Source organism: Nyctibius grandis, chromosome 1 (genome assembly GCF_013368605.1).
Source record: "Nyctibius grandis isolate bNycGra1 chromosome 1, bNycGra1.pri, whole genome shotgun sequence".
Taxonomy (NCBI): Eukaryota; Metazoa; Chordata; class Aves; order Nyctibiiformes; family Nyctibiidae; genus Nyctibius; species Nyctibius grandis.
In genome coordinates, this window is record NC_090658.1 from 84,732,710 (window position 1) to 84,752,479 (window position 19,770).

Sequence of the window (19,770 nt, forward strand, 5' to 3'; positions counted from 1 at the left end):
CTCCTTCAGCCTTTTTAAATACGCTCTTTTTTACTGATCTCCCTGTAAAACTCTGGCGTACTTCCCCTAGTGACAGTGCTGCTTGAAGGAACGAAGGCACCATCCCTCCCTCCCTCCCTCCCTCTGCGCTCACCCCAACGGGAGTGCTGCAGCCCTGTGGCTGTGCAGGTACGGGTACCCATGGCTCCTGCCTTGATGCACTCTTCCCAGCAGCACATGAATCTCAGATCCCCCTCAGAAGCTGCGAGCTCTGAGCATTTCGTACGCCACCACAGCAAAGAGATTTAAAAAAAGCTGCAAAGGATTTAGGCCCAGGTTCTTACTGTCAAACTTTAAAACAGTTACCTCCAGAGGCTCTCTCCAATGAAGAAAACGCCAGCACAGAGCAAGCAGAGCCCTGAAACCTTGGGAATGGGTAAGGTAAAGGGAAATTTAGGTAAGGTTGGGACAGCTGCAAGACAAATCAGTGGTCTTATTGGGACCACTGGTCTGTGGTCTCAGTTCGGACTTTATTGGGAGCAGACTGGTACTGAATTTAGATAGCAGTGGTTTTACACTGAAAGAAGGCAGGTTTAGATTGGACATAAGGAAGACATTTTTTATGGTGACGGTGGTGAGACACTGGCACAGGTTGCCCAGAGAAGCTGTGGATGCCCCTCCCTGGCAGTGTTCAAGGCCAGGCTGGACGGGGCTCTGAGCAACCTGGTCTAGCGGAACGTGTCCCTGCAGGGTTGGACTGGATGGCCTTTGAAGGTCCCTCCCAGCCCGAGCCGCTCCGTGCCTGCGAACACCGCAGCAAAGCCGCGCAAAGGGAACGGCACCTACAACTGCCGCCCGCGGCAGTAACGCGCTTCCCGTGTGTCCGCGGTGCCTTCGCACCTCACCGCCGCCGCGCCTGGCCGCGCCCCGGCAGCCCGGCAGGCCGTGTGAGGGCTGTCGGGACGCAGCAGCAGCGCCGTGCCACCGCACCGCCGGTGGCTGCCGGCAGCCAGGCCCGCCGGGGCCCGCCGGGGCCGGCGGAACCCCCGCGCGGGGGAACGGTTCGCAGAGCCGCGTGTTGCCGGCCGGCGGCTGCGGCAGAGGGCGCGGGTGGGCGGTGGCGGCCGCCTCCTTCCTGCTGCCGGCGCGGGGGTGGCGGCGCTGGCGCGGCGGGGCCGGGGCATCGTGGGCCCGGGCGCCTCCTCCCCTCTCCTCTCCTCCCCATGGCCGGGAACTTCTGGCAGAGCTCGCACTAGTGGGTGCCGCGGCCGCGGGGCGGGGGGCGAGGGGGCTGCGGGCCGTCGCCGCGCTTTGTCCATTCATTGCCCGGCCGGGGCGGCGGGGCCGGGGCTGCGGGGCACGGCTCTGTCGGGAGGCCCGGCGGGGGCGAGGGGAGCGCCGCGGCGCTGGGCTGTGGCTGCCGGGGGCGGCGGGGCCTGCTCACCGCCGAGCCCTGAGGGGGGCCGGGCTGGAGTGCGAGACCAGCCCGAGCCGCTCGGGCTGCCGCCGCCGCCGCCGCCGCCGTGCCAGCCCCGCCGCGGCTTTGGAAGCGTTTGGGCTCTCGGGGAGAGGAGTCGTGTCCCGGTGCCCGTGCCCGCGCCGCCGTGGGCTCAAGCGATGGGCTGCAGTCCCCGGGTGTGATGGGTTTATCCCCAGCCCCAGGGCAGCCAGGGCTGGGCTGTGTTAAAACACATCGTGCGGAGCGGGTCGGGGTTTCGGTGGGTGCCCGTGGTGTACTAACTACGGCATAAACCTTGGTAGTAACTGGCAGTGCGTGAGATCTATGCAGCCAGGTTAGTTTGCCATAGGTAAAGGCTAATCTTAGTCCCTGCTTGTTGCTGTTTTTCAGATGTCTAACTTGGAAAACCCCAGTGAGCATTCGCGTGAGAATATAGTATGTGGCTTGGTTAAAGGTCACTCACCCTTTAGCCCCGAGCCTTAATCTGTAGTCTGTTTGTACAGGAGACACTCAGTGTAATGATGACAAAGAGTTGCTGAAGTTATTTTCCTTTCCTTTAGCTTACAATGGATTTTGGATAAACAAGATCTATTGAAAGAACGCCAGAAAGACTTGAAATTTCTCACTGAAGAAGAATATTGGAAACTACAGATATTTTTTACTAATGGTAAAATTGTTTTATTTTTATTTCTGCGATAAAATCAGTGCAATATCTGCCATGTCTAAGCGCAAGTTTGAATTGCTCAGAGAATGTAATGTTTTCGTTATGATGTTGCGTATACTTTCACAACCTATTTTAACAAAGCACTGGAATGTCAATAACATTGTCGTTCGCTAGTTGTATTAACACAATTTTAGGAGAACTTACAGGCAATTTAGCTGTGTATATAACGTTTTAACCTGTGATGGGACAAGACATAGCACGTTTTCTTATTTTCAAGAGGTTCTTACCAAAAACATAAAAGGAGGGGAAGCAAGCAGAAACTGTTAAGCTAGCATATGAAAGGCTCAGTGTCAAGCATTAATACTCAAACTGCGCTTTTGGTGGGCTCTTAGGCTGTGGTAAGTATTTTAGCTGATCTGTGCAGTCCTGTTAAACAGCAAAGCTTGGAAACTTGTTATTTGTGTTCTGTTACGTTCTTTGAAACCTGCACCACAGCCTATGTCTTGCCTTGTGACTGATTCCCCAGCACCGGGCAGCTCTCAAGTTGTCTACAAGTTTCTGAGAGCTGTTGGCAGGCAGCCTGTTCTCCCGAAGAGTTTGGGGCTTGTCTGTGAAGTTACCTAAGACTTACTTCATCCTGCAAAGCATTTAACCCCACAAATGGCTGCACTGGAGCATATCAGATTACGCAGGCACTTAAACTCTTTTCTGTGCAATTGTTCAGCATTTAAAAAAGATCTCCCTAAGCAAAGGATATTGCTAAGTAGTAATTTGCAGACAGCTCTTTAAATATTTTTCACAGCCGTCCTTTAACGTACAGAGTGATTATTTCTTCATCTATCTGGCCAGACGTACTTGAGACAGAGAAGTTAAGTGACTTGCCGAAGGCCACTGGAAGATCTTATGTCAGTGCTGGAATTATATCTGTGAAAGATACTTATCCCAGCTTCTCTTTTAGCTTAGCTATTTTTATAACAATTGCATATGCTGCAAATCTGATTGCTGTGGATACATCTGGGTTACCACTTATACGGCACCAGGAGATGAAGTTAGCAATAATTTACTTATTTGATCAAGTCCTGAAATTCCTTGAGGTTAAAACAAAATGTCATAGCTTCATAATGCAAAAGGAGAAAACTGGGTACTGATATTTCTAAAACTGTATTTCTATGCTAATTTTCACTAGTATTGATTTCAATTATGAAATATGCTTTTAAAAATATTTCACTTCAGTGTTTTTCTTGCGTACACGAAGATTTACAAATAGGACAAGGTGGTTTCAGTTTGTGGTTCTCAGGCTCCTTTTCCTTGGCACTCCTTGCCTCCCCTGAAGGCACAGCATGTGACCTGCAGCAGCTGGGGAACGGCTCTGCCAGCGTTTCCCTTGTGCGTGTACAAACACAGCTTCTCCAGGAGGAGAGAGTGGTGCTGGGCTTTCATCCCTTCTGTAGCAAAGAGAGGCACCTTCACAGGGAGAACAGTCAGGGGCTGCTCTGTACCGGTGGGAGCTCAGGCAGAGCTTGCCGTGTTCAAGCCCTTGATATGTGTTGTATCATCATCTGCCTCTGAACGGGGACCCTGCTTTGGGTTTATAGAGCCTCCCCCTCTTCTCTCCCACCTTCTGCATTACCTGGGTAGGGATATGAGTCTTGGCCACAGCCTGTCACATTCATCTCGTGTCTGGCCAGGAGATGGTTGTTCCCCAAAGCAACCAAAACATTACCTGGAGAGAGGCATTTTACTGCTGCCTTCTCATTGGAAAACAAGTATAGTAGATCACCAACTGATTGTATGGCCGTGCGCAACTGCTCAGAATGTTAATACTGTAGAGAAGGAAAACTATCATCTTCTAAAAATAATTTGAAAAAGGAAATTGGTGTTGATTTCTCTCTTTGGGTCACCAAGTCTTAATAGAGTTTTTGGTTGAAAAGCGCATTAATTGATTTCCCTTTCTGGCTTAGGGCAGAAGCTGTCATGTTTGTATTACAGGCTACTTAAGACGTTCAGATTTAAAACAATCTTTATTTAAAAAAACCCCACTGAAACCACTTATTTTGTAAACAAAAAGGAATAAATAATCCAATAGTTTCTTTTAAAATATTAAAAAAATTATACAAGTGTTGGACTTCTTCCCAGCATATATAAGCTTCCATTTCATTAAGTCTCTCTAGGCTCTTGTCCATTTTTTCCCCATAAACCACACTTGATATTCCTCTGACAGCAGATGGCCTAACCGTTCCTGAAAATCCCATGGGAGTGAGAAACATATTTGGAGAATTCTGGTTAGCTTAATATTTGGATTTTTCTGATGCCCTAGTAGTAAGACAGCTTTGTAGCCCCATGGTCAAATCAAAGGGAAAAATCCTTTCAAACCTCCCAAGATATGCTGATAAATATTTTAACATTTGTACAGACATTGCGTACCAAGCTTAACGTCCTTTCTGGCAGTATTGCTTGTCCTGCTGTCTTCGGCGAGCTACCCTTGATTTAGCATTCTTGTTTATAGGAAAAGAGTGATAAGATACAGACAGAGTCTTAATGTTGCTTTGGGTAATTGTAGTGGGTGACAAATTAGTTACCTTTTCCTGTGGAAAAAAAAAAAGTTGCCAATTGTCAGTGCTGTTCAGGGTGGTTTTCTCCCTTTCTCCTATGTTCAGCCCTTTTCTAGCCAACAGTGTCCTTGATATTTGCGTGTTTTAAAATGCTGTGGTGTTTATTAAAAGTGAGAGTAAGGTGTACCCTGATTATTCCCAAGGGATACAGGATAAGAGCATGGGGAAAAAAATCTGGACTTGTGTGCTTAAGTAGAGACTAAGAATTTAGCGATGACTGATAACATAATTGCTTTTCCCATCAGTGGTCACTGTCTTGAACTTGCTGTACACATTTTAAATATATGTTTAAGTGTATTTTAAATGGTCGTTTTGGACATTTCTGGTGAGGGAGGAAGAAAAGAACAGGGAGTCTTAACACAGCCAAGCCTTGCTCAAAATAATGGCCGTGAAGAAGTATGGGAAAAATAACAAGTAACAACCTTATGTTTCACTCTGCCGTGCTGTGTGTCTGACCCCTGCTCTTAATCCCAGCTTGATGCATCTAATTTGCTTGGCACCTTTCCTTTGCCTGGGAGGCCAAACAAGAGCTACCTGCACAGATGACACCAGGGTTGTTTCTTGGCCAACTGGCAGAGGACCACTGTGCTGGAGCAGCTGACTGCATCCTCTGGTCTCCCACCCCCTCTCCCTAGACTAAATATGTCATTTTTTTAACACCTGCTGCCTCTGCCAAATTTAATGACCATGTTTGTGTTGGCATCTTTAGTTGTTTGAAAAAAAACCATCCATTTTGCATGGCATTGAAAAGCCATAGACTTACATTTTAAGTATTTGAATTTGTTTTGCTCTAAAATGGAATACTCAAGCTTTACCCTTCTGAGCTTTCTGTTGTCATCTTCTTAAAGGTCATACTCACTTTGTACACAACGAAGTCAAGTTACCTTTCCCTTTTTAAAGGTGTAGACAAGCTTCAGGATGTAGTGCTGCTTCTTCACCTGCAGGTCTGCAGCAACATGTGTCACCAGACCGACGTATCTGAACTGAGGGAGAAGACTCTCCTGCTATTCCTTAGAATCCCCAGCACTAGTCGTGTTTTGAAATCCTTTGCTATTTGGTGTCAAATTGTTGTAAAAACTCAACTCAAGCTTTTGTTCATTTTTTTTTTTTAAGTTATCCAGGCTTTAGGTGAACATCTTAAATTAAGACAACAAGTTATTGCCACTGCTACAGTCTACTTCAAGAGGTTCTATGCCAGGTAGGACTGTTTACTATGATGGTACGAGAATAAAACATGTGCTAGGCACATGTTGGTAGCCCTTTTAAAATGCAGTTCTGTATTTAAAACAGTGCCACTTTTGTTTTCTGGATGGTGTAAAGCTTTTATGCTAATAAAGTTAACTTAAGCTTTGCTTTTTCAAAAGGAAGTGTGGTGCTCTTAATAGATTAATCGTTCTACGTGTATGAAACAACATATTATAATTTTGTTATAACATTTCAGATATTCCCTAAAAAGTATAGATCCAGTATTAATGGCTCCTACGTGTGTGTTTTTGGCATCCAAAGTAGAGGTATGAAGTATTACAATTTTTTAATGTAAAATTATGTGATGTATGAGAGAGAGAAAACATTTAGGACTTTAAAATTTTTGTCGTTCTTCATGCTTTGGGGGTTGAAACCTTCTCTTTTGTGTGGTTTTCTCTAGCAATTTAAGAAAACGAGATGGAGAAGGCCTTCAAACATGTTATTTAGTATTTGATCTTTCACAATTTTGTCTGAATTACTAACCCTGAAGGGCCTCTGAAAATGGGAGAGTATTTTAAACAGCTGTTTCACTGTGATACAGTGTTTACATATTTACATACACTATATCTTAAATTGTGCAATGTTGCCTTTCTGGTGTGTTTTTCCTTATTTATGTTTACTCAAACTTTAAAACAGTTGAAATTTTTTCCTAATTATACTTTTCCCTATCATGTAGTGAGGGATCCTAAGAGTTTACCACACTTTCATTACTTGAATTAAAAGTATGTTGTAGCTCATATGGTGTCTTTGAGAAATTATCATAGGGAACTGGCCCCTTAGGGCTAGGGGTGGGAAGGCTCCATGCCTCCACCATCAGAAGTCCACTTTGAATGTGGCCAAGACTTAGCATCATCTGGGCACTGCTCTTTGTCCTCTGTAATGCAAGAAGTTTTTCAGCTGCTTGAGAAGTGTCCGCTTAATGGAAAAAAAAAAATCAAATTGGCCAATTTGTGATATGTCAGCACTAATGAATTTTACAGGAGGAACTCAAATACCTAGCGGATGGTAGAAGCAGTCCTACTAAACCAGTGTTTACACGTGATACTGTTGTCTGTACAAATACTGTGACACCTTCCAGTGTTTGGAAGAGATGAAGGAAAGGAGAAAGATGCAGAATATTGGATAGAGTATTTTTTTATCAGCCTGTTAATTAAGCCTTTAAGAAAGTGCAGACATAGAGCTTACATACACAGATTTACCTTATATTATAGAACAATTACTAGAAGTCAGTGCAGCCTTCTTTATGCTACGGCTTCTTCAACTTTAGAGGGCAGCTATAGTGGTAATGATTCTGCTATGCACTTCTCTGAAAGAACATTTTAAATAGAGATTTTTCAGCTTGCTGACTCTCTCAGCGGAGAAGCTAAGGCTTCATGGAAACATAATGAAAAAAGGTAGTTAATGACAGGTTTCTGAAGGCAGTTGTCTCTCCAAGCAGATTAAGGAAAAACAACATACCTTCTCGAAGCCCTCTTGTCTATTTTATATGTAGGGTGTTAGCCAGCTAAGCTTTTGGGGCTTTAGTACCTTTCATAAATGTTTACTGTCCCTCATAACTCAAACAGCAAAGTAACTAATAAATGAAAACCTCTGTACCTAAGATCCTTTAATTTACTCTGTTCACCTTAAGAAAAAAAAAAAGCAAAGAAAAAGGGGTGGGGGAAAAAAAGAAATACTGCATAAAGAAGCCCATTTTAGTAAGAAGCCATTATTTTAATTTGATAACAGTGTGAGTATGTGGTATTTCAGGTTGTTCACTTCATTTACCATTCTTTTTCTTCAGGAATTTGGTGTTGTTTCAAATACAAGGTTGATTTCTGCTGCTACTTCTGTATGTAAGTATTAGTGATTTTCATTATACTGTAGTTAGGTATCTCTGTAGGGAGATCAGACATTTTCTTTGTGGGTTTCTTTTTGTTTTGTTTTGTTTTTAAAAGGTAGCCTTTTATCAAGTCATGAGGGTGCCTGCATGTTGACGGCTAGGAACCAATTAAAGCCATACAGAATAACTAACTTCCTTTTTTAAATATGGAAACAGAAGGGTCCTTTCTCTACTAGTTTTGGGTGATTCTGGTTGGAACTTATGCCAAGCATAAATAAAAACAAAGTAATAAAATTAAACTGTTGAGGTTTATAAACAGTCTTGAGTAGTAAATTGATTTCTGAACTACTCAAAGATTGGAAACTTAGGGTTTTATTTGTCTGTTTTATAGTAGGTATGTTTCCAAGGAAGTACCTGTTTCCAGAATTTTTGGTAGACTCCATACCTCTTAATTTTTTAGTCCTTTTTTCCCATCATAAAATTAGTCTCTGCACATGATATTTATTTCTAAAAATACATCTCATAACTTACATATTGTTCACAAATAAATGCAATAAAATCACACTGTAGTTACTTCATTCTCTGTCTTTTACACCTGCCTTTTACTTCCCTGTTCCTGTAAATTGCATCTCATCCATCAAGGTCTTAAAGTGGTGGCTTTCCTATCTGAATGCTATAATTTGACCCAGAAGGTACAGCTGCTCTCAGTAGGCAATTTCTGGCTGTGCTCTTCAAAATGTAGGTCAGTGCTTTCAAAATCCCTCTTAGCTGTTGAGGGGACAGGTGACTGGCTGCATCTGTAGCCTCCACATGCAGTAAGTATATCAGTCCATGGGGCTGGCTGTATGACAGTTCCACCACCAGGAACTGAAACGCATCTTCAACGCCAGCCTGACCAAGGCCAGTACTGGATTTAGCAGTAAGTTGCTATTTTTACAGCAGTAACATCTCAAAGCACAGATCTGTGTGGCAGTTTTGATGCATCAGTGAGAAAGATGGATTCTGGTAAATATGCAGACTTCTACTCTTGAGCTGTGCTATTTCTGAAAGTCCCAAGTCTCAGAATCTTGCAGTTCTTCCTTCAGACCTAGAATCGCTGCCTGCCCTGATAAGTACTCTGCATTTCATGGAAGTGGGGACAAAAAGCAACAGGCTTTCTTCTAGCGTTTATGTGTTATGTGTCTTTTATTCTACCTGGTCTTCCTTTACCAGAGTTACTTCAGTAGCACACAGCAATTTTTTTGAGGTCTTCATACAAAAGGAAAAAAAAGATGAGGTGAGACAAGTAAAAGGAAGCTAACAAAAGGGATGACTAGCGTAGTAGTGGTCGGTTTGAAAAGGTTTGTTTGCTTTTAGTTAGGTAGAAACATGAAGTTAGTAACACATGCTTCCTTTGTACGGAAGGTAATTTCAGGCTAGTTCAAAAGCTTTTCCCTCTGTTTCCACAGCTCTCTAAAACGACAGCTCCATATGGTTGTGTCTGCAGCTTGCTTTGTGGGAAAAATGTTTTGTTTCCCCATCTTCCCACTAAAGTTGTTTATTTTTTTGCTCCCTATCTCTTTAGTTTGCGTGCTCCTTGAGAAAAATGTTTCATTCTTTCTTCTCTATATTGAAATAACTAAAATTTCCCACCAGTAGCCTAGTCTTACTGTCCTACGGCACATTTTCTAGCAAAATTCACCAGAAGTGTAAATGTTGAAGTCTTTAGTCTGGAGGACTGACACTGTCTTTTCATCACAGTGAATGGCATACTGAGTTTCTGGAAGTAGTATCAATTAATAATTTACTGAGTGTCATTTAATATAAGGAATACTGTCCACTTCCAGGATTTAAAATATTACCTGTTTTCCTTGGAGTGCAGGGACTTAGAATAGATTTTAAGATGTTTCACTTGTACAAATCTCAAATCGACATCCTCAAGTGTACTTAAGTTTTTCTTTGCTCAGCATTCTATTATCAGATCACTCTGGTTTTAACTTAATTAACATAATTCTTAACAGTGCACTATTTGTACCTATTATTGTAAAATGCGTAAGGATAATTAGGTATCTAAATCAGGGATCATCATAAGCTAGAAAACTGAGGATATAAACATTCTCTTGGAGGTGAGAGTATCTTGAATCATACCGTATGCCTCAGTAGATGCTTTTACGTGGGAAACTCAAGGAGAAGAGCACCCTTGAAAGGTGTCCAGTGCCTAGGACATTTATCTGCAGAGTGGTAAATTGACTTCTTGCTTTGAATTTGAGCCTGGGTTTTTGCATATCCAAAGTCTTTACATCGTAGACATACAAGATCTCTTGGCTGAGCTCCCTCGCCCTAGCCCTGTTCTCGCTTTTCTGTAACTTCATTACGTGGTTTAAAATCTTGTCTGTTGAAGGATCAAGTCCATCTAAAAAATCACAGGTGAAAATTCCATTTGAATTTAGTCTTGGAACCGAGATCCTGAAGAGATCACTGGATTTGGCGTGACATCAGCAGGTAGATAGCTCGGTGAATGATAACTTGTGGGAAGTTGGGTACCTGTAAGCTAGTTGGTAGTTAACCAGAAGATCTAATGGTGTTCAAAGCAGCAGACAAGTGTCTGGTTAGAATACCTGTGAAAATCTGGATTTCAGGCGTATTTCTCTTCCCCTTTCAGGATCTTAAATCTTACCACTTAACTTTTCTCTTTCAAATACAAACATTTTGTGCTGCAATCAGTTGTGCTGCCAAATGGATTTGAAGGGGTCTATACAGATGAATTAAGAGAAAGGGAAATAAATAAAAGTATTAATTATGTCATTTTTAACATACCGATTTCTCTTTACTGTAGTGAAAACTAGGTTTTCGTATGCCTTTCCGAAGGAGTTTCCTTATAGGATGAACCATGTAAGTACGCTGTTTGAAATATAACTTGATCAAAGAAATTAAAAGACAAATAATTGTTAGCAGGAAAGCCTGTCTTTTAAATTCTAAGACAGAAATATTTTCATACTCATATGTTAAAATGCTCATAATTAATTTTGGATAGATTATCGGGAAAGTTACTTTTAAAAGTAATAAATCTTCTATAACCTCCTTTCCTTAAATTGTTGAAATGTTATAGAGAGAAGTGAAGTGACTGGGTGACTAAAATAGCAATTTTTACATAGTATGATGCTAGAAGAGATTTAGCTTTTTTTTGTTTTTTTTTTTTGAATGTTCTTGTTTACAAATACATTGCTCCAGGGAAGGTAAATAGCCCTGGCACCTGGGATGCTTCCAAGCTTGCGCACAGCAGCAGTTGGCTTACAGAAAGCAGTTTTATTTTTGTCTGAAAAATGTAATGGCTTTTGAAAAATATTTTTTGTTTAATATTTAAAATTCAGATTTATCAGTGTTTTTCAAGGCATTCTCAGTCACAATGCTGAAAAATTTGTAGTTTTTCTTGAAACTAGTTTTGACCTGTGCTATAGTATTTTGAAAGTTAAACAGATCTAATTATTTTTAGATCAGCTGTGACAAATACTACTTCTTTGTTGGTTTGCTTTTCACCTAATCTAGAAAGCCAAAAGATATATCAGAATATATAATATCTAAGACCTTGCAATAAAACTGTACAGCTATTTTACAGATAAAGGCAAATGGAAATATATTTCGGAGTACTGCTTTCCTATAGCTAAAGCAGTCCAGTCTTTTCTTTGATATCATTAATACATCACTATCTCTCTGGAAAATGAGAGCTGATTTAATTGCTACAATTGTACAGAATATTTCGTATGAAGTTAAAACTGAAAATACATTAAAAGGCCATTTGGCATGTTAGTGGCCTGCTGAAGAGGCTCTAATTCTGCAAAAGGACTTGTGTGTTGCTGTTAAGTGTTTATACACTGGGACCAATTTGCTGCTGCCAGGTGTTGAGACAAATCAGACAAGTATGGCCAGTGAAGTTGTCTTTCCTAGTAAACTTGATCCAAAATGTTTAAATGCATTGTTATTATGACTGGAGTTAAGTTATAGTGGTGGTAAGGCAGTGGCTAACAACAGTTTGATTTTTATTTGGTTTTGTAGTTTCAGATGAAATGCATTTAGGACTGTTGGAAATAAGTGTGGAGAATTCCTATGCATTCATGATGTTAAACTGGATGCCAGTTAACTCTTTCTGCTGTCTGAAAGAATCTGCTGTTTAACTGTGATTTTACTTCTTTGCAGATACTAGAATGTGAATTCTATCTCTTAGAATTAATGGTAGGTGGGGTTTTTTTTGGTGGTTTTTTTTTTTTTTACTGTTGCCTCAGTTTAGTTTTTACTGATGAAGAATATTTTGCATTTCGTGCTATGAAATATGCATTATGCTGTCTTTTTTCCCCCCTCACTCTAATTTTAGAATTATGTCCATGCAGGTCTAACATTTACATTTTCAGCAGAATGCCGTAATTACTGTGCTGTCATCTAGGCTGAGTGAGGGCATTCTCACCTCCTTGCGTTGAATCTGGACTTCTCAACAGAAAGAATGCACATTGCAGGAGTGACATGGGGACAGGAGGAGTGTGTATGGCTCTGCATCCTAGTAGTTAGAGCACTGTTGGGAAGGGTAAAGCATAACTCCTGTTTTTAAAAGAAAAGTAACTGTATATAAGTCCTGATGCAGAGACTAGGATGTCAGCGTCCTTATTTCCCCAGATGAATGGCCAGTCAAGAGCATAAAGAGTTGTATTCTTTCTATGCCGTCTTCTTGCCTGGAAGAATCTGGAGCTACACAACGGTGCAGCTTCAGCTGAGAGTGGGGGTAGTATCCCACTCAGGCTAGTCTATAACCTGGTAATTAGAGTAATCTTCTAGGAAGTGAGATGTGGGTTTGAATCCTGTGAGGAAGAAACTGAATTCGGGGCTTCCCCTTTTCTGAGGTGGTGCTGTAACTGTTAGGCTTTTGGATGAAAGGGGTGCAACGTGACGTTTTCTTCCAGGCACTTCCAAAGAAAGGAGCTGTACCTGCTTTTTGTAAGGGTTGCTGTCCCATTGCTGTGTTTTCTAGGGCAGCTGAAGGGATGCAGCCCAGGCGTCTTAGGTAAAGTGCTTAATTTCTGCGCATTGGTTGGACTTGGATGGGTTAGGCACCGAGCTCGCTGTACTAGAGTAGTTCTGCTCAAGTGCAGAGAAAAGGAGAGAGAAACCAGGGAGGAGCCTAGTGAGTCAGGCAGCAACTGAGAAAGGATACGTTTTGGGAACAGGGCACAGAGGAGATTGGATCAAAGTTTTTGTTTGTGCCTACAGTGGTTATAACCCCTTTTTAGATATCCTGTTTAGATTTAGTCCTTTAGTCCTCTGCTCTACGAGGCAGTAACTCTATTAAGAGTTTTGTATACAGGAGGTTTATCACAAGTAACTGCGTTTACGAGAAGTTACATTTTGGGGATTAACTTATTTTCCCAGTACGCTCTGCAATACATAACACGTGTAACAACTGTGTCTCACTTCAGCGTTCAGCACATGTAACTTCATGCAGCTTTTCCCTATAGTATCCACACAGTTGGCTGCTTTCAGCGAGAGGGTTATTCCTTCTTGTTTACACCAACCTGGGCCTGAAAAGGGGATTTGAGAGCGGTGGATTTTTTTTCTTTTCTTTCTTTCTTTCCAAACCAGTGTCAATTATTTTGGCATGCTTTCCATGTATGGTATTTAGTGACAGACTGTTTTCTGGCAGTGTTTTGTATTTCCAAGTGGGAATTACGGGTTTGTAAGCAAATGAGGTTTCAGTGTGCTGCAGATGTGGCTTTGTCTCTTAGGGGAAGGACAGTGACAGACTGGCAACCATGCTATGTAATGGTATTCTAGGGAGAGCACTGCCCTCATTAGAGCAGGGTTAGGTGTCAGAATGCTACTTAAAAAAGTAATTGACTTGTAAACCAAATGTTTTTAATATGAACTGACAACACATTCTGCATTCTAGTCTAACTTTTATCCTGTTGACACTTTTCCTAGGACTGCTGTTTGATAGTATATCATCCTTATAGACCTTTGCTCCAATATGTGCAAGATATGGGCCAAGAAGACATGCTGCTACCTCTCGCATGGTAATGAAGACAATGATTAACAGTAGTGCCTCCTTTCAGCAAGAAAGCAAGCGTTTAACAGTTATGCTTCAAAGCTGGTTAAGCAAAAGCAGGCTTAGCCATATTTGAATACAAAGGGTGCCCTAGTTAACCTGTGCAGGTATATGTCCCTGACTTAGCTTATTCTGTCTTTAACCCTGTAATGATTTTACTTTGCAGTGATCTAATTTTTATTTTTAGACTAGCTCTAATAGCACAGTTTTTACACTACTGAATGGTGACTATAAGTAGAGGTAATACTTTTCTGTTAATGTTGGCTTTCTATTGTATCTTGTCATAGGAGGTAGAAGCAATATATAGGGGTTTTTAGCTGTATTAGCAGAACTCTTATTTTTGAACTGTTTCTCAAATACAGAAAGACAGGAAAAATACTACCTTTATGCTTGCCCCTACTTGTGAAGCAGGGATAATTATTTTATGCTATGTGTCAACACCCTCTGCACAAAAACGGTTATGACGCTATAATAGAGTGCTTCCAAATAAACCTCTGCTGTGACTACAAGGAAAAAAAAGAAAGGCTTTAAGAGATTTTTTTACAAGGGAAGAGATCTCTTCCCTTACTGTTTTGTCCTGCAGCTTTATTGTTTCTACCATCTGGGCAACTGACAAAATATTTATAAACTGACAGCAGTTTTTGAAGTCATATAGTCTAAAGGTGAATAGGATGATACTTACAAGTTCTTTTTTGCACAGGAGGATAGTGAATGACACATATAGAACTGATCTTTGTCTGCTGTACCCTCCCTTTATGATAGCTCTAGGTAAGTAACACAAGTAATGCCTCTTGTCATGTTTACATGGATGTATTCTGTGCGCTGTCCCATCAACAAGCATTCCTTAGAGTGCCCTCATAAGGTGCTTCAGTTTGCGTTTCATGCAGTACTGACAGTGTAGCCTTGCAACTTAAAAAGTCTTGAAGAAAAATCAGATAATTAATCCTGAGTTTTCTCTGTTGAACGGTATAGTGTTTATAAAAAACCAGAATGTTTCTAACTGTATCAAGAGTGGATCTTTATTCAGTATCCATGTCACCTGATCTTTGCAGCTTGCCTACACGTGGCCTGTGTTGTCCAGCAGAAGGATGCAAGGCAATGGTTTGCTGAGCTATCTGTTGATATGGAAAAGGTACTCTCTTTTTTCCTCCCGCCACCTGTTACGGACGGACCAGAAATGGTAGTCTTGGTTATAAAACTACTGTCTTACATGTCTGCAGTACTGATTTGAACTTGATTCAGTGATCATATGTTAGGCGCTGATGAAATTATGTAGATCTCTTGGGGAGGGAGAAGATGTCAGGTCATTCAGTTATCACCTTGCTCTGAAAGTCAAGACAGAACTATTGCATAACGGCAAAACGTTGCTGGTGTTGCCATTTTTCAGATGGAAATATAAAACCAATATCCTTTGCATTTTTTTGCCAGAAAAAGAATTCCCAGTGTTTTTTGTCATTCAAGATTGCCAGCATGAGTTTGACTTTTAAATTCTAGGGCATGTGATTTTTCTGATTTGCCTTTCAGCATTGTGCCTACATACTGTTCTCATTTTCTCCCTACAAATGTACACAGTGTAGCAGAGTGTAAAACATTCTTGACTTTCAGGATAATCAGGACCATGACTCCAGTCAGTATTCAACAGGGGGACACCAAGATCATTTAGCTGAGTTCCCTGCTATTACAAATTCCATGTCAAATAATCCCCCTCATAAATTTATCAGGTTCCAAGGTGCAGTTGTTCTCATACCAATAATGTTCTTCACCTTCAGTAGTTTTTTTTACTTTTTAGGTTGACCTCCTTAACCTTTGTTTAGCTCCAGCAAGCAAGCCAAACTAGTACTGGTACTTCTTGTCACACTGTTTCACTCTGCACATATTTTTCATTCTATCCTCTTTGAAACTCCAGTGTCCAGAATAGCATAGTATGGATGAGATGTACCGTTGGCCTCTGTGCCCTCGGTATTGCCCTTTATTCCACTGATGATATCTTGGCATTGTATTTGTATTCCAGGATTTGTCTTCAAATTTAAGCACAGCGTGGATGCTGTGCTGCATCAAGAGTTCTGTGAATTATGCTGTCATACATGTAAAAGCAGGGTAATAATAAATTGGCAGCAGAGGAGAACCAATGTATATTTGACAAATAAGGTTACCATAGGCTTGATGTTGAACACGTTTGTATGTTTAAATGTCCTGGTTCTTACACCAGTGATAAAATTTAAGCTTGATTTTTTTTTTTTTACATTAACACCATGGACCTCTTAGCCAACTACAACTTTTGTTTCAAGGATATATATTGTTCTAGCACTTAATCAAAGTCCATGTATTAACAAGAAAAAAGAAGTCTACTTTATTAATTTAGTGAATGGAACAAATTACAACCAAACATTATCTACCTCTTATATAGGATGTTGCAATAGAAATGATGGTAGCTGAGGTGCAGTAGATGGAAAACCTCCAAACTGGTAGAGACTGCTTATGCTTCCAGAAGTGGCATATGAAAGTTCAACAACTCTTATTATATTTCTATAATAAGAATATTATATATACTTGTTATTTTTACATAATAAGAATAACAAGAATATAATAAGAAGTATTTAGATACTTCTTGATTCTTTATTTCCTGGAGGGAATTCAGACCAATGTTTTGTGGTTTGGAGCCTTTTTCTTCCCCTACATTGTGCCTCTGATGTGTATAGAACATTGATAATCATCAATTACTGTATTTCTCATCCATGGTTATCTAGCTGCAGTCGTGCTGCCAGGAATCCATACTTTCCCAGTAGCATACGTATAAATATTCAGCTTACAGGGGAGGAGAAGTGGTATATACAGTAGAATGGAAGGGAAAGTATTCTGTTCTGGCTTCCATTCACAATTAAATAAAAAAAACTAATTATAGATATGGTTGGTTGCCAGACCAGATTAAATGTGAGACAGCTCTGTTTATGATATGAAAAATGTGCTGCTTAATTTCAGTTCGGGGCATGTTTAATTAATTACACGCATACATTAACTATGACAAAGATAAAATCACTATTACATCTGACCTTAGGATCTCTTTCCTTTCTAATCAGATTTTAGAAATAATCAGGGTTATTCTGAAGCTGTATGAGCAGTGGAAGAATTTTGATGAGAGGAAAGAGATGGCTACTATTCTTAGTAAAATGCCTAAACCAAAACCACCTCCAAACAGGTACTGTACTTCCTTAATACACCTTTCATATGGAAAAACTGAACTACTATCTTTAGAATGAGTAAATGTTTAATTTGAGGTATAGTGTATGTTTTCATAGTGCAGACTTTTCTATTACAAACAGCCAGTCTGATTTTTCAGGAGCTAGTGAGAAGCAGAACATTAATTGTTTTTCTGGAGAGTGTTAATGCGATTGGAATATGATCAATACAGCTTAGCAAATGTAAGGAACCATGGTGTGAGATGCTGTGGCTGGGCCACAGTCGTTGCAGCTGGGCCTGCTTGATGTTGTATTTAATTACTGTGATTAAATATCACTGTTGGGAATCTGCACACGCAAATTCCTGTGCACATGCTTATGTAATGTGAACTTTGAAATGTTGACTTCAGAAGTAGATTCAGCAGGCAGCTGCATGGGGATATATTGAAAATATTATTCAAATAAATACACCGAAGTTAATTTATGCATTCTGAGAATAACCTGTGCATTTTTTATGAAACTGAGCAGAGTATCTTAACCTATTTGTGTATATGTTGAATTATTTTCCTTCAAAAGGTTTTTACTACTTTCATAATACTGTATTTTTTAATTAAAAAAAAAAGACAAAAATGTAATATGATGCTTCTTTTTGAAGACATGTGCTTTTGTTTTTTTTTCTTCCAAACAGTGAAGGAGAACAGGGTCCAAATGGTAGCCAGAACTCTAGTTATAGCCAATCTTAAGACATTCCAAAGAATTTCTGTATGGACCACTTTGACTCATGACATCCTGGGATCTTTCCTGTGTTCATGAAATGGACAGAAGGTTTTAGTAACATCTTTGACAAAGAACTTGAAGAATAAGTAGCTTGTTTGTGTCAAGCATTTTGAAAGCTTTCTCTTTAAAACTGCATCATTTTCTCTGACGCTGGAGCAAATGGACTAAGATTTTTCAGTGTAAGGAATCAAACGTTAAACCAAGCTGCAAAAGATTAACACTATCCACTCAAAACAAATAGTTCATTATTGGTTTTGTTTGCTTTGAGAAAATTGTAACTTGCCATTGAAGTGAACTATGTTTGAAGCTACAGTAACCTGAAGCCTAAGTGTAACTGTATCAATGACTTGTGTTGTCTTCATTTTGTTTGTGACTGAAGGAAGATAGTGCACTGTATGTTAAATCTATTCATTACCTTGAGTTTTGTTCATTTTTAAAAATTAAATATGGATTCTGTAACAAGTAACACAGCAATCCTTCAGAAACAAAGCCTAGAAGAGCCTGCAAAGAATATTGTTACGGTTTTAATGAAAGCTGCAGGAAAGAAATTCCTTTTTTGGATTAGAAAAATGCTGTTTTACTCAGTAGATGTACTTGGATGTTTTTGCCATGAAGCATAGTAGCCCAGCTTACCAGAGAAGTGCAATATGTATAGTGATTCTGCAGTTTTCTTAAGCATTTCAAGTGTTAGGAATTAAAAAAACCCAACATACTATGATTTTTTTTGCAAGTAAATGTATAGTACAATTGGAATATTTCACAATCAAGTACCAATCTGGATATGATTGCTGTTTTTTATGGTGGATTTTTTTTTTGTACAGAAGATATACACTGTTAGTCTGCCTTCACTGTTAGTGTGAATTTGTGTGGTTCATTAGAGAGTTTATTTAAGAGGATCGAGCTTTCGGTGAGCTTCATACTGGCTAATTTTAATTGTGATGTTAGGAGCAACTCTTTAGAATAACTGAAATGGGATTCCTTGGTTAACTATGTGCTGGAGAAAATGAGATTCCTTCAAACAGAAGGCCATATCCTGTGTTCCTTACTCAGGCAGATACCCCACTGAAGTCAGGAATTGGCCTAAATTGAACTTCTTAATTTTTAAGATAACTTTGTTTCTAATTAAGTTCTGTACAACTTAATTTTGAATGATAATGCCAGCTTGCCCATGTATAAAAATTGAATGATAAAATTGTTAATGATAAATTAACATAATAAATGTTAATTTAAACAGAATAAATTCAAAAAAATTGAATGATAAAATGATAAAATAAGTGCAGTAACATTGTTCTCATTTTTTTTTCCTGAAGCAACACATTTCACTGGTGTCAAATATTGGAGGGAAATTCTTGAAAACCCTTGCTCTGTGATGCGTCTTGGTTCAAAAAACTGGCCCCTTAAAAAAACCCTGTTTTTGAAAATACCCGTCTTTGTAATTGGCTGGTCATTCAGTGAAATACAATTGAAGTGTGTTTGTATGTAGCCCATTAGGCTACTAGCATTTATTTCTGTTCAGGTTATTTTTATAAAACATTAGGTAAACAAGCCCAAACCACTTTGGTGAGATAGAAAATATATACATTTTGGTCTTTGCTAATTTGTTGCCATTTGATCCATACCTTTTATAGACACTTGATTGATGAAGTGGACTTTGGCTATTTGCCTTTGTTTCTTGAAGTCTAAAATGTGCTATTTGTAATGTGGACTTGGGGAGTAGAAATAAATCAATGCAACTTGACCACTGTGTGGAGTTCTTAAGCAGGAACTGGTCTTCTCACATATGCCACATGATCTGCTAAGAAAGCTAATGTTTTGAAATTAGGGATTTTTACACTGTTAATGAAGAATTCTGGCTGGAGTGATTAAAAGTTTTCTTGCTGCTCAAGAGCCTTTGTAGACTTTACTTCACACCTGAATTACCTCTGTGACCTAAACCTCAGAGCTAAAATATCAGGCACTTCCTCATGGT

The 19,770-nt window shown here is 40.0% G+C and overlaps 1 protein-coding gene across 3 annotated transcripts; it reads left to right on the forward strand.

The window, feature by feature from the left end:
• The first annotated feature begins 1,131 nt into the window (after window positions 1-1,131).
• On the forward strand, window positions 1,132-19,539 carry CCNC (cyclin C). 3 transcript variants are annotated; one of them, XM_068395478.1, is made up of 12 exons: window positions 1,132-1,234; window positions 1,999-2,105; window positions 5,828-5,912; window positions 6,156-6,225; window positions 7,743-7,794; window positions 10,597-10,652; window positions 11,955-11,990; window positions 13,725-13,816; window positions 14,549-14,616; window positions 14,901-14,980; window positions 16,926-17,044; window positions 17,713-19,539. In XM_068395478.1, the coding sequence occupies exons 1-12, from the start codon at window positions 1,203-1,205 to the stop codon at window positions 17,765-17,767; spliced, it is 852 nt and encodes a 283-aa protein (XP_068251579.1). In that variant the 5' UTR covers window positions 1,132-1,202; the 3' UTR covers window positions 17,768-19,539. The 3 variants fall into 3 exon arrangements, with proteins under 3 accessions (XP_068251579.1, XP_068251598.1, XP_068251590.1); XM_068395489.1 differs by lacking the exon at window positions 1,132-1,234 and having other exon boundaries at window positions 2,050-2,105; window positions 5,836-5,912; XM_068395497.1 differs by lacking the exons at window positions 1,132-1,234; window positions 5,828-5,912 and having other exon boundaries at window positions 2,037-2,105.
• Window positions 19,540-19,770: the final 231 nt, after the last annotated feature.

What these genes read in the sequence shown, in the direction of transcription:
- CCNC (XM_068395478.1), top strand. Translation starts at nt 1,203, where the DNA reads ATGGCCGGGAACTTCTGGCAGAGCTCGCACTA. An exon ending in TTCTGGCAGAGCTCGCACTA is followed by an intron (nt 1,235 to 1,998) that starts GTGGGTGCCGCG and finishes CCTTTCCTTTAG; the next exon opens with CTTACAATGGATTTTGGATA. An exon ending in ATGCTGCTACCTCTCGCATG is followed by an intron (nt 13,817 to 14,548) that starts GTAATGAAGACA and finishes TTTTTTGCACAG; the next exon opens with GAGGATAGTGAATGACACAT.